Raw genomic sequence first — 13225 nt, forward strand, 5'->3', positions numbered from 1 at the left:
TTGCAAGGAAATTAGCCACCCAGTGGCCCTAAACATCTCAGCTGCTATTCATAGTTCAGTATTTTAATGTTGGCTATATAACAGGAAACAGGTGTGTCAACATGCCTTAAGATGTATGATTGGCATGCATCAGAACTGAATTGACAACACTGGGGATGTGTTTTCTCTTTCCTCCACAGTGATAGTTTCTTTAAAGTAGTTGCAGATAGTGAGATGTTATTAAAGATGAGTCAGTGTGGTATCCGGCAAGCTTGCTGAAAGATGTAATAAGAGTCATTAAGTAATCTTCTATTCTTTATGGAGAATAAGCCAATCATCTGTGTAATCACTTCCTAGCAATGAACAGAAGAAAAATAGAGGGGGAAAAATCAAGTAAAGAAATTGGAAGTTGGCTAAATGAGGAGTTTCCTCATTCCTTTTTCTGCAACAACTAAGGAAATAGCTTCTTAAAAACACCCCAGAATTCTACTTTATATTTAATAGTCAAAAGTCTACAATAATCTTAGGGAAGGAGGAGTAATCCTGTTGAGCAGGAGATCAGATATATAATCCTATTAAACAATTTCATAGACGTTAGAAGAAATATAAAATTGAGATATCTAAGTCATATATACCCTTCACCTTCAACCAGTTCTGCCTAAACGATCGGAAACATCATATTTCTTCCCTGATCCATCTGAGAACAAAAAGCTTGTTTCAGAAACAATTATCTCAACAGGTGATAAAAGCTCGAATGCTGATGACATTCAAATATACCACACTTCCCTTTGGAAAGAGTTCTGCCAGCTATTACAGGTTGAATGAAATGTTACAGAATGAGCAAACTTGCTCAGGGAAATTCGCGTACTTTTCATAAACTGAATTTAGGGAAAGTTGTAAATGTGAAAGACAATAATCATAATTCACTGGTGGTATAAAGTAAGATGTTTATTTTTTTTTAAAAATGTCCATTTTTTTAATGGCCGTGATGGCGAACCTATGGCATGCATTCCACAGGTGGCATGTAGAGCCCTCTCTGTGGGCATGTGAGCCATCACCCCAGCTCAGCTCTACCATGCATGCAGCGTGCCTCCCACTGGCCAGCTGATTTTCAGGTCTCTTCTGCACATGCAGGGGGGAGCGGATGCCCCCCCCAGTCCGTTTTTGCTCTCAGGAGGCTGCAGGAAGGTCTACTTGGCCAAAAACGGGCCGCAGGATGGCGCATGCACATGTGTGGGTAGAGGGGAGAACAGGGGTGGGGTCACATGGACATGTGCAGCGGGCGGGCCATGCAGGGGGGATGTGCACATATTGCATTATGGGTGCGGGTGTATGAACTGTCTGTTGCATCCATGTATACATGTTTTTGGCATGCAATGACCAAAAGGTTAGCCATCACTGGGTTAGGAGCTTATCCATGTAATCCAACAGCTAAATGTTGTATATCATTATCAAAATGCCCAAGGCAAGGGAATTCTTATGCTAAAAATGCTAGATGAATTCATTATTTTTATGTAATAATAAAATCATACAACTCATGATGCCATGCAACTGAGAATCTAAAGTATAAACAGAAATATTATTTTCAAAAGAAAATTAATAATGGTAGGTGACTAACATTATTAGTTTGAATTGCAAAAGTTTTTTTAAAAACCTGATATTTGACATCAAAAAAGGCATTTTTGCATAAAGCTGCACTTCTATTTATAGATACTCAACTGAAACTAATTCTGTTTACATATGTTTTTTCATAAGAGGGCATAAGAAATATATTTTCTTTAAGGAAAACAATTACGTAAGAAACATTATCAGTGAATATGGCTTTTGGGAGCAAGATGGCATACATGTTACCTGCTTCCAAGTCGTGCTAGTGGAATACTTTTAAAAGTTTGCAGTCTTAAGAGATCACCAATTCTTATAAAATTTCAGTGTTCCACAAGAAATGTTTGGTGAGAATGCTAATGTCCGGTAATGTGACCATTTGCATCATTTGTGACTACCGGTGCTCCCTGGATCAAAGATTAGGAATAATTGAATTGCATTATTTGCAGTATGATGACAATATTAATATGTGGATGATAAAAGCCCTGATGATCTAGCTGTGCCAGCTGGCATGAGGATCTACTAGTGCTAGACAAACCGTGGGAGTGGTAGACGACTTTAGGGTGTTCCTTCTGCTTTAACTTTCAAAATCTGCCTTTATTTTTATTGTTTTAATATTGCTTTTATTTATTTTTAAATCTGTTTCTAATACTGACTTTTAAATAGTGTTATGAGTCACTCACAGTCAGTTGGGTGGTGTATAAATTTGATAGATAAATAAGATGCCATATGTATGGTCTTCACATGTCAGTCACGACTAGGCTTTCTTCAACAGCATGTTCATAGACTATGCTCACTAAGAATTCTGGGAGTGATCTATCATATCTAGAGGACAGCAAGCTGCTCTATAGATTGTTGTTTTGGTAGTGTGGAATCAAACCCAGGATCCAGAAAGCAATAATCAAGGCTCACTATAGTGTTTATTTATTTAACAGTGCTCACAGGAGACGTTCTCTTCCAAAAGAAAAGTGGGGGACACACCCCTGCAGACAAATAGATCAGTGGTGGGTTTCAATTTTTTTTTGCTATCGGTTTGGGGGCCGCGGCTAGGTGGGGGCCAACTTGATGTTACTCATGCCCACACCCAGTCAGTCACATAACCCCCCACCAAACCATACCCACAGGAAAAGGTAGGAACATTTTTAGGATTTCTGCCTATCTATCCCTGCCCTCCCTTTGCCTGTCGCCCCTGTTTCCCCTTCTCTGGTGGCCCCACTTCCTCCTCCTCCACTGCCTCTGGTTGCTTACCTTGCAAACGGACTTGCAAGACAATGGGATGCACATGTGTGAAGAAAATGCAATGACAGCAGCAGCTTTTTCGTCGACCAGAGGACATTTCAGCGGCCTGCAGCCAGCCGCTGCCTCTTTGAGAGTTCAGTATGCAAAGTGTCGGGTGATCGAGCAATGACCGGGTGGGTGGGGTGAGCAATGGGGACAGGTCCAGGGGCATGGCCAGCTGGCCATTGCTACCAGTTCACCGAACTGAGCAAAATTTCTGCCACCGGTTCAGGCGAACTGGTGCGAACCAGCTAAATACCACCTCTGAAATAGATGCATGGGTATTATACATTTCAGACAGGAGGGGAAAGTGATGTATGCATTTGAAATACATCTCAGGTTACTTCCTGCCCTTCTGTTACCTACAGAGAATAATGATTGTTTTCTACAGATATCAGAAGAGTAGGAAGTAACCGAGATATATTATAAATACATATGTTAGAAGAAACATTTGTCTCTTGAGATTCAGCAATTGCTATGGGGATGTTCTGATAAAACCATAGTTGTTGCAAGGACATATTCCCTCAATTTGCCTATCAATCAGTCCCATCCATCTGAAAACTGTTTTTGCTCCAGAATAGTGTTTTTTGTATGTTTCATCATTTTTACAAATTTCTTTATTATCTCCCGTATTACGATTAAATGCATATGTGCTTCAGATTACAAAAATCCAAGACTATCAGCAAGCACAGTGCATTTTGTATTGTTTACATGTTTTAATTTTCAAACACAGAGACTAAATAAAAATTCTGATTGGAATTAAAAAGGAAAGAAAAGATTGCTTGACACAATAGTCAATTAAAATCCAATTCTATACAGTATTGATGTTTAATTTATTCTAATACAGATGAGCAAACAACAACCCTGCAGTTGGAAGTCCAATCTATCTATTTTCATCTGGGGAGCCATTCGTATTTTGATTTGGTGGTGGTTGGCAGAATTGATGATTCACTTTATGTATATGCATGCTCTCTACAGCAGCATTTCACACCTGGAAGCAGTAACTTACTGGACGTTAGGTGAGTGTATGTCTTTGTGTATAGAACTGATTGTTTTGTATTTATTAGGTGGCTAATCCTAACTCAGTGTAGAATCTATGTCCCCAGCAGGTTCACCAATAACAGAAGCAACAGAATGAATTTCAGCATGAATTTATTGGTTCAAATAATTACCTTTTTTGAACATTGCTTGGTTCAATAGAAATGAAGTAGAGATATCCACAGATGATTAACATTGCCTTCTCACTAAGGGAAGCAGTAATGTATCTATGTGTTCATTGGGCTACAAGGACTGAGTTCCTATTTAAGCTTCCCATGCTAGGGAAGCTGCATGCTTAGGTTAGAAAAAGAGAAATTATGCAGAGAAATAACAAAGGGAGCATAAGTATTTAATAACTCAGGTTCTTGTATCATTACACTGCACAGACAACTTGAGCCTGGCACCAGCAGAAGTGCAATAGATTCTCTACCTCAAAGTGTATTCCTCCTCCCCTTCTCAACACAGCTTATACGTTCTATAAGGGCTATATTTTTGGTTATTACTTATACACCATATATAGTACAGTGGTATTTTGGTACTCAATAGCTTTGAAATTCACTGAATTTGATAGTCCATGCATTTCAACATGAAAAATTTTCTTGGTACTTAGCATTTGTTTGGTACTTGAAGCACAAATTATAACTTGTCATTGTCACCTATTTGTGACTCACTACATTATTCCTTATGGGAAAATTTTGGTATTCTTTATTTTTGGAATTCATTGTGTCTCCTGGAACCATTAACAATGAATACCAAGGTACCACTGTGCGGGCTGATGTAATCAAGTTCATCCATCTTGCTGATGATCATCCTCATCTACTCTTCCATTTTTCCCACTGGCAGAGTCTTCTCTAGGCAGCTGGGATTTTGGCTTCTGAATATCTTTTTCAAAGCCTTTATTGCTACCCTCCCAAGTTCTAATATTTGGTCAAGTACTTTTGATTACTAGTCGTTTATATTTTCATTGTCAATTTTAAGACTGTTTATTGTATCTGTTGTCATTAACGTGATCTTCTTAGTCTTATTTTTCCACTGTGCTCCTTAATTTCTATTACTTAGAGCTTCCGGATAATTTGCATTTTTAGCTGTTAGAGTAGCATCATCTGCATAATGCAGGTTATTGATGATTCTTTTTCCAATTCTAAAATCACTCTCATCTTCTTCCAATCCAGCTTCCCTTGATACATTCAGCATATGGACTGAATAAATAATGGAAGAGTCTGTGGCTTTGTTGCAATCCTTTGCTAATCTGGAATCTGCTTTGTTCAGTTCCATCCCGCTGTGGCTTCTGGCCTATGTATACTTTTTCATGGGGACAGTGAGATGTTCTGGAATTGCCATTTTCCTGAGGATATTCCACATCTTAATCTGTTTGGCATAACCAAAGACTTTCCCATAATAAATGAAGCCCATATTGACTTCTTTCTGATATTCTGTGACTTTTTCAATTATCTAGCATCAATCAGCATTAAACATAATGATTTTGCTAGCATGTAAATATATTGCAGAGCAGTACAATGTATATTGGTATCAGTTTGGATGTTGGAAGATTGTGTTAGTGATGAGGACATCATTGAATGGGGAGAAGTCATTTTCTTGCTTCATTTTCAATTCCTAGGCCGTGGAATCCAACTTTGCTTTCCAGCTTAATAACTTTGGTATTCTAGTCTCCAGTTATAAGCAGCACATCTTGGATATTTTATTAATTTCAGTTTGAACCTGACTGTGAAATTCATCAGTCTCCTCTTTTTCCGCATCAGTGCTTGCTGCATGCACTTGAATAATCATATTAAAGTGTTGTCCACAAACTCTAATTAATAATGTTTGTTCCCAAATATTGTCCTTGTTATATCCTTCCTATTAAAACTATGAAAACAATATCATTACTTCTTTATTGTTCATATCTTCCGTAGTAAACAGTAAGATATTGTGATTATAAAGGTCCAATTTCACCCTGGTAGTGTGTCAGCATGGAGTTGATCTATTTCATCTTTCACAGTTTGAGCTTTATCCATATTCACTCCACATTTCGCTTCAGATTTTCTTTTCCTACATCGCAATAACAACAACAGCTAGACATCCTAAAGGCCTTAATTTAGCCATGACATAAACACATTAGTACTCTGAAAGATTATTTGTTCTTCCTTAGTAGCATGTTGAATGCCATTCAGTAGGGGAGGCCCTTCATCCAGTACTATATCATTAATCATTCTATATTTCATATCTTTGTGGCTTTCTTGGTAAAATACAAAAACAGTTTACCATTGCTTTCTCCAGTATGGTATGAAATGATGCCTTTTCCGTTGTGATCATCTCCCTCCAGCATCAGTTAATAGCTACAGTCAAACATTTTTTGCAGCTTTGACTCTTGTCAACTGGTAATTTGTCACACTCTTCTTGAACAAATGGTTCCAATTGTATTGGGTTTGATGTGTTCCTTCTTCCAACTGTGAGTTTTAGCTCTTTCCATAGATGCTGTATAGGATTCATAGGAGGCTACTTCGTCTATTGTTTACTTTTCAGCCACTCTTGGATTTTCCAAGATGGAATTTTTTAGGTCCTTATTCTGCTGGAGGACCTGTGAGAGGAAATTAAGGCAGAGCTTTCTAACACTGGGCATTCTGTTTTTGCTCTAGAATGCCTTAGTAGTCTTCTGATTTCATTGTGTCCTTCACAGATTCAATGCATGCAATATAAAAGGTAGCAAAGCAACCATAGCATTATGGAACCTCCTCCATGTTTCATAGTAGGAATGGTGTCCTGATTTTTTTTTTTAAAAAGCATACGTTTTCCTTTTGTGAACATAGAACTCTTATGGCGCACCAAACTACTCTAATTTTGTTTCATATATCCAATGGATATCCTGCCAAAAGGATATGCATTTAAGAAAACTTCAGTCTAGCTTTTTTTGTGTCTGTCAGAAGTAGGGTGTTCCTGGATCTTCTATCAGGGAGGTCTTTCAGTCAGACAACGAAGGACACTTTCACTTGACATTGTTGTACTTTGATTTTGAAGGTTAACCAGAATCTGTTTTGAAATTACCTTGCTTCTTTCTCTACCTTTAAAACTATCCTTCTGTTCAAACTGGAGTCAATTTTTCTCTTGCAGCTTTGTCCTGGGAGTTGGGCTACATTTCCATGGACCTTAAATTGTGGTCAGAAGAACATGAACAAACCAACATATTCTTGTTCCCCCTTTTGGCAATTCTCTGCTTTTCTTTCTGTGATCCATGTTCATTGGGCTGCACAAAATGCCCGAGAGAGTACTTTTTTCCTATACACATAGGCTGAGTGACTGATTATGAGATTGAAGATGCCTGTGATACCAATTAAACATTCTGCTGGAGAGATCGCTAAAGTCCAGTTCTGTCTTTTAGCTCCTAAGGGGAACTAATAATTAAATCAATGCTATTCTCATTTGCTATTATTTTTTGTAGACATAAAAACTTGTTCATTATGTTCATTTCATTAAATTAATTCACTCATCATCACTTTGTGAAAAGTGGATCTTTAATTAAAAAAATGAATGCTAGTAATTGATGCTTATAGATTTGGAAATGTGGCCATTTGTTGAGCAGTTGTTATGCGGTAGACTGTACCTTCCATTGTATTTGAAATTTTTGGGAATGCTTTTCCAATGCTTATTAGGAGTTTGATGGCCAGTTTGGTGTAGTGGTTAAGGCATCAACCTAGAAACTGGGAGCCTGGGAATTCTAGTCCTTAGACACAAACCTAGCTGGGTAACCTTGGCCAGTAGTTTTTTCTCAACCCTAGGAAGGATGCAATGGCAAACCTTTTCCAAAAAACCTTGCCAAGAAAACTCCAGGGATTTGTCTAGGCAGTCTCTAAGAACCAGACATAATTGAACAGAAGAAAAAAATTAAGAGTTCAGGATCCTGTTTAGGCAATGAAATTATAATTTAGTTGCTGACATAATTTCTGTTTAAAATGCATAAATGATGGGATGTGTTACCTTGTTAATCTGATAATTTCTTATCCTAAGAATAAATGGATGTCTGGGAAAAAGTGGTATAAAGGATACAGATCCAGCTCTCCCTATATGAATGAGGCTGTTTTCAATAGCAACTTCCAGACTCTGGGATATTTTATTTTCTACAATCCATCAGGATCTTTTTCTTAGTCTTTTCTTTCTTTTTTTGGCCAACTGATTTAATGTTTCCTGTTTATCTTGCCAAACAGATGGTTTTGATATAGCACATGCTCCTTTTATGTTTTAGCTGCTTCCGATTTGCGACTGTTACTTTATTTCATTTATGAGATCCCTTTGTGTTTTATTATTGCAAGCAATAACTGCAATATGCAAATTATCTTGCCAAAAATAATGTCACATTTTCCAGTTTTAATATACAGGTTTCCACAGTTTTTAAAAGAGATAACATATACATAATTCTGCTTTCCTCCCCTAAATACTGGGCATTCAAATAATTATGGAGCTAAGCCCAGTGAGTCCCTTTGAGCTAATATAATTAGACAGTAATGTTGTGATTTTTGCTTTATCTCTTATTTAATTTGCATAGTACTTATAATGGAGGATGCAAAAATTATATTGCTTATTGTCCATAAAGAATAGAGCAAACACTGATATATGATAAAAGAATTGCACTTGTAATTGTAAAGTGAATTGAACTTTCATGGAATCCCCATAGAAACTTTTTTATTAGATTTGCAGTTATCCTTTACAAGGGGCTTTCTGTGAAATATTCAGATTTTGTTTCTGTATTCTTTTTATACTTACAATAGTATGCTAGCATTTAAAAATATTTTTCCTGCTTTTTGTGTGTGAATAGATCAGAAAGTAGATTTCCCTAACATTAAGATTTGAATATAGAGATTTTCAGTCATGGCTCTTCCAAAGGTGCTTTTTTCAAAAAGCAACTGAAGCTTCTTGGATGAGAAGCAAAATGTCTTCAAGTAATAACAAAGTCAAGTTGCCTTTTGAAAAAGTACCTTTGGGACTACACTAAAGTTAGAAGTGATGCTCAGGACATGTTACAGTCTTGGCATTCAAGAACAAGCTGAAGAAATTTATATACTGTCTGTCTGTCTGTCTACCTGTCTACCTACACATACATACACGTGGAGCTTAAGATACTGTATAATGACTTTACTTTTTGAATTGATTTCAATTATATTCTAGGAAAATAAGTTCAGCAGTCAGGACAACTTTAGAAATATAGCTTACGGTATGCTAATTAGGTTAATGACCACCATGATATTATGATATAACTTAAAATGATACTTTTGTACCCTTACGTGTTTGAAATCATCAATTTATTTTGATATTCATTTATGATTGCCTTTTTTGACATGTTGCACTAACCAATAAGACAAAAGAATTGTGTTTCTGTAAAAAGTGCATGTGTTTGATCTTAACAGATTCTTGTGGGGAAAGAAAGCTTTTAACCAATTCGGGTCATGAACATTCACAGCCTTCAAAAGAGTTCAAATGTTTTGGGGTTGAAGATATTATTTGGCCTATTAGCTGGCCCAACTATCCTATCTGAATGAGAAATCTCTCTCCCAGTGTTAGGCTCATCTTTCACCTCTACAGATATTCCTAACCATTCTGTCATGGTTCCGAGTAATGAACCCAATCGAATCAGGGCTCTGAGGCTTCAGTCAGTCTCAAAAGACCTTTTACTGAGTACATCATATCAGCACAGGGGGCCGTGGTGGCTCACACAGTAAGATGCTGGGCCTGCACACCGCTGAGGTTGGCGGCTCGATTTCCGTGAGCGAATAAACCGGGACAAGAAAGGGGCCTCCCCTGATTGCCTACTGGCATTCAGGTGTCCTGTGGGTAAAGATAACACTGCCCAAAAAAATTCCTTTCACAGAGGCAGCCAGCCACCTCGGTAATCCCTGGCTAACACATGCCATACACTTAAGTTGACCCCACTAAAGTTCAGGTGTGACATCAAGATAAGCTCGACTTTGCCTGGGTCTTCAAGAGAGAAAGGTGCTGTTTGGGTGAAGTACTAATTTCTCCAAGAATTATCTTGCATGTTTCCCAATTAGAGTAGAAGTGAGATGCCCCTGTATTGGTTCACTGGTAATGTACTTTAGTTCTCCTTTAAGAACATTTGGTCAACTATGCACTGCCGTAGATAGCATCTGGGGAAATGGATGACATCTGGGGGTAGAGCTTCCTTAAGTGTTTTAACAGTTAAGCCTTGTTTTTTCCTCTAACAACTCCTAGTCTAATGTAGAAGATAGGGGAGATAATTGGATTTGATCCTTGGATAACATTCAGTACCCATCTGTGCCTTGAGCTTAATTCCAGCACCAACATCAAGTTGACAATTATTACTGGTAATTATTTTTGAAATTTGGCACCATTTGTTCTTGATAGTTTGTCCCAAGCACTAATCTAGCAGTGTTCTTTTCAGCTTCTTCTTTTATAGGCTGTTTCATGTAATATAGTTTTATGAGATGAAACCATGAATAAACATGCCCTAATCTACATTTGCTGTATATCTAAAAGTGATTAGCACAACCAGTTGATAGTAGTTTGCATTTAAAAAAATACATTAAATGCCACAGCTGCTGTAGCCCTATGGAATAAGAAAGTATGAATTTGCATTATATTTTGGTCATATTGAGAAAGGATGATGTATATCACTGCTTGGTACTCTTTCAAGCATTAAATAGTACTATTCATTTTTATTGTTAAAATTGAAGAATAAACCTTCTTGATTCAGAATTAATATGAAATGTTCTGGCTGATATCTTTAATTTATAGACTAATAACCCAGCAAATTATTTCTAAATTCAGTTTCAAAATTTCTACTTTTTTGATGGAAGATGTTGGTGTCCCTGCATTCATTGACATTTTAATGAACTATTAACAAAGGAATAAATGTGCTGCTGTTGTTCAAATAGTGCTGGGCAAGAAGAATTTTGAAATAAGAAAATACAAACTCTGGCACAAGATATTTAATGAGATCTAGTGCAGTTCAAGTACTGTGTAAATACTTTTTACCTAAGGGCTGTAAATATCCTTAGAGTAAAATATGATGGTTGCTTTATAGAAACAGATCATCGTTATCAGTCCCATCTAATATACTTAAGCTGAGAAATGTTAGCTGAGAGATGTGGGTGAAACAAAGTAGTTCTGTGGCAGCTGGATTTAGATCTGCCTCTTCTTTTTCTCATCACCACCTTTGTGACCTTCAGTGGGTAGGCTTGTGAAAATAAAATATGTATTTTTACTATAGCACAGAACATTTAAAATGATGATTTTAAGATACATTAAGATGGTTACCGTACACTCTTCTAATTATTATATTTTGCAATTTCCCCCCTAGCTCTTCAATAGCCCTGATTAAATATGTCTTCGAAGTGTTTGCATGTGAAATACATTTCAGTGTATTTTTTCATGTACTTTCTAGAGTTCTCCATGGACAGTACTGCTTTCCATCTTTGTTAGGCTAATAGAAAAAAAAACACCTGTCACATGGTGGTACGTGAAAGACAACAGAGGCTATCCTCTGTTAAGAACAGCTATGGGAAGAAAGCCAATAGGTGGGGTCAAACTTATATTTGAACGAATAAGATTTCTCTTCCCAGTAAAGCTGAAGTGATTTTAGCCCAGCTTATGCTTTTCATTCTGGTCTCTTTGGCCTTATTCATTGAGGTCTCTAATTCATTTAGGTGACCTTTGCACCTGGAATTTTCTAAAGCTCATGGAATTGTTTAGTGGGAGCTTTGGGTAACTAGGCAGACTGCCAACAAATGCCTGTATCTCCACTTTGACCATCATAATATTTTTATCTTTGAACTTTTTGCACTTTTGCTTTATTAAAATTATTTTTAGTATCTAGTTATATACTTAGGAAGTATTTACATACAAATGTTTGCTCCTTCTTCCTGTGCTTGCTTTAATATCTTCAAAGCTCTTTGATTATTATTATTTTTGGTCAGGACATCTCCACCTTCATGTGTATTTTTAAGGGTCAATGTTGCAGGAGCAAACTTTTTCTCCATCATGGATAGGTATAGAGCAGTGTTTCTCAACCTTGTCCACTTGAAGATGTCCGGACTTCAACTCCCAGAATTCCCCAGCCAGCATTCGCTGGCTGGGGAATTCTGGGAGTTAAAGTCCGGACATCTTCAAGTGGACAAGGTTGAGAAACACTGGTATAGAGTATGTCCTTTCTCCAGTTAAAAAAGGTCACATAATAGACATTTGTAAGCACTGCAGACACTTAATAAATACAATCATTGTTTTCATTTGTAAACACAGGGGAGCAAGTTCTGAAGACAGATTCTGAAGCTGTTTTGTGAGGAAAAGTGAAAAGCGGAGGTTGAGGTGTTTGGTTTATGTAAGAAAAGGCAACATCTTCAGTCTTCCTACCACAACCACAAGTTGTCTGGTAGCTTCCCCATCAAACAAATGAGATTCATTCCCACGTATAGAATCTTCCATCAAGGAATCAAAATATTTCCTGCCTGATTCAACTAAAGTAGAAAATTTACTTTTTATAGCAGGCTGAGCCAATGATTGAGTAACCAAGACTTGGTTCCAATCAAGAGCTCTATTTTGCATTGCCTAGTCTTTTAAAGCAATTTTTCATGCTTATCTCCAGCACTGCATGAGCAGACAACTCACAAAATTGTGTCGCAAGATTGGGTCCAAAGAGTTAAGGCAAATGAAAGCAGATGCCTAAAAAAACTGTCAAAGTCACATTGACCTTGATTCTTTGTTTAGATCCTAGAGATCATGGAGTGTATTCAGATAGATCCAGTGGTGGGTTTAAAAATTTTTTAGAACCTCTTCTGTGGGTGTGGCCTGATTTGTGGGAGTGGCTTGCCAGCCATGTGACCAGGTGGGAGTGGCTTGCCAGCCATGTGACTAGGTAAGCATGGCTAACTTGTAAAATGTGGTGAAACTCACTTAACAATGCTCTTGCTTAGCAACCAAAATGTTGGCTCAGAAACTCTGGCATTTGAAGCATGCAAGTCTTAAAGCTGTCAAGTTACAAGACCCTTGCACCCCAACCCTTTAGAAAAAACACCCCAGGGGTGTTCAAACTTGACAGCTTTAAGACTTGTGGGGTTCAACTCCCAGAATTCCTCCTCTCGCTCTTCATCTTGATGATGTGCGGATGGGCGGGGGGAGGGAGCTGGAACCGGTTCTAAATGGCACTATAGATTTGTGGAACCTCTTCTATAGGAGAGGTTAGAACTGGCAGGAACTCACCCCGGATGGATCCAATAGAACTCTTTTCTCTGTTGCAACATTCTTGCAAAAATACAAGAAGGGACATACCGCTGAATGCAAAAGACCAATAAATCCTGACAGTATG

At 37.6% G+C, this 13225-nt stretch overlaps 1 protein-coding gene across 2 annotated transcripts in view; it reads left to right on the forward strand.

The window, feature by feature from the left end:
- The window catches only part of HHAT (hedgehog acyltransferase), a 160028-nt gene that overhangs the window by 29975 nt on the left and 116828 nt on the right, over positions 1-13225 (forward strand). For both annotated transcript variants that reach the window (XM_087717742.1, XM_087717741.1), the window contains exon 6: positions 3707-3878. In XM_087717742.1, the coding sequence (XP_087573868.1) occupies positions 3707-3878 (172 nt within the window). The remainder of the gene's footprint in view (positions 1-3706; positions 3879-13225) is intronic.

The sequence above is a fragment of the Thamnophis sirtalis genome, unplaced genomic scaffold (assembly GCF_051295495.1).
Source record: "Thamnophis sirtalis isolate CommonGarterSnake01/CBP01778 unplaced genomic scaffold, rThaSir2_p1.2 scaffold_6, whole genome shotgun sequence".
In the NCBI taxonomy this organism is placed as follows: Eukaryota; Metazoa; Chordata; class Lepidosauria; order Squamata; family Natricidae; genus Thamnophis; species Thamnophis sirtalis.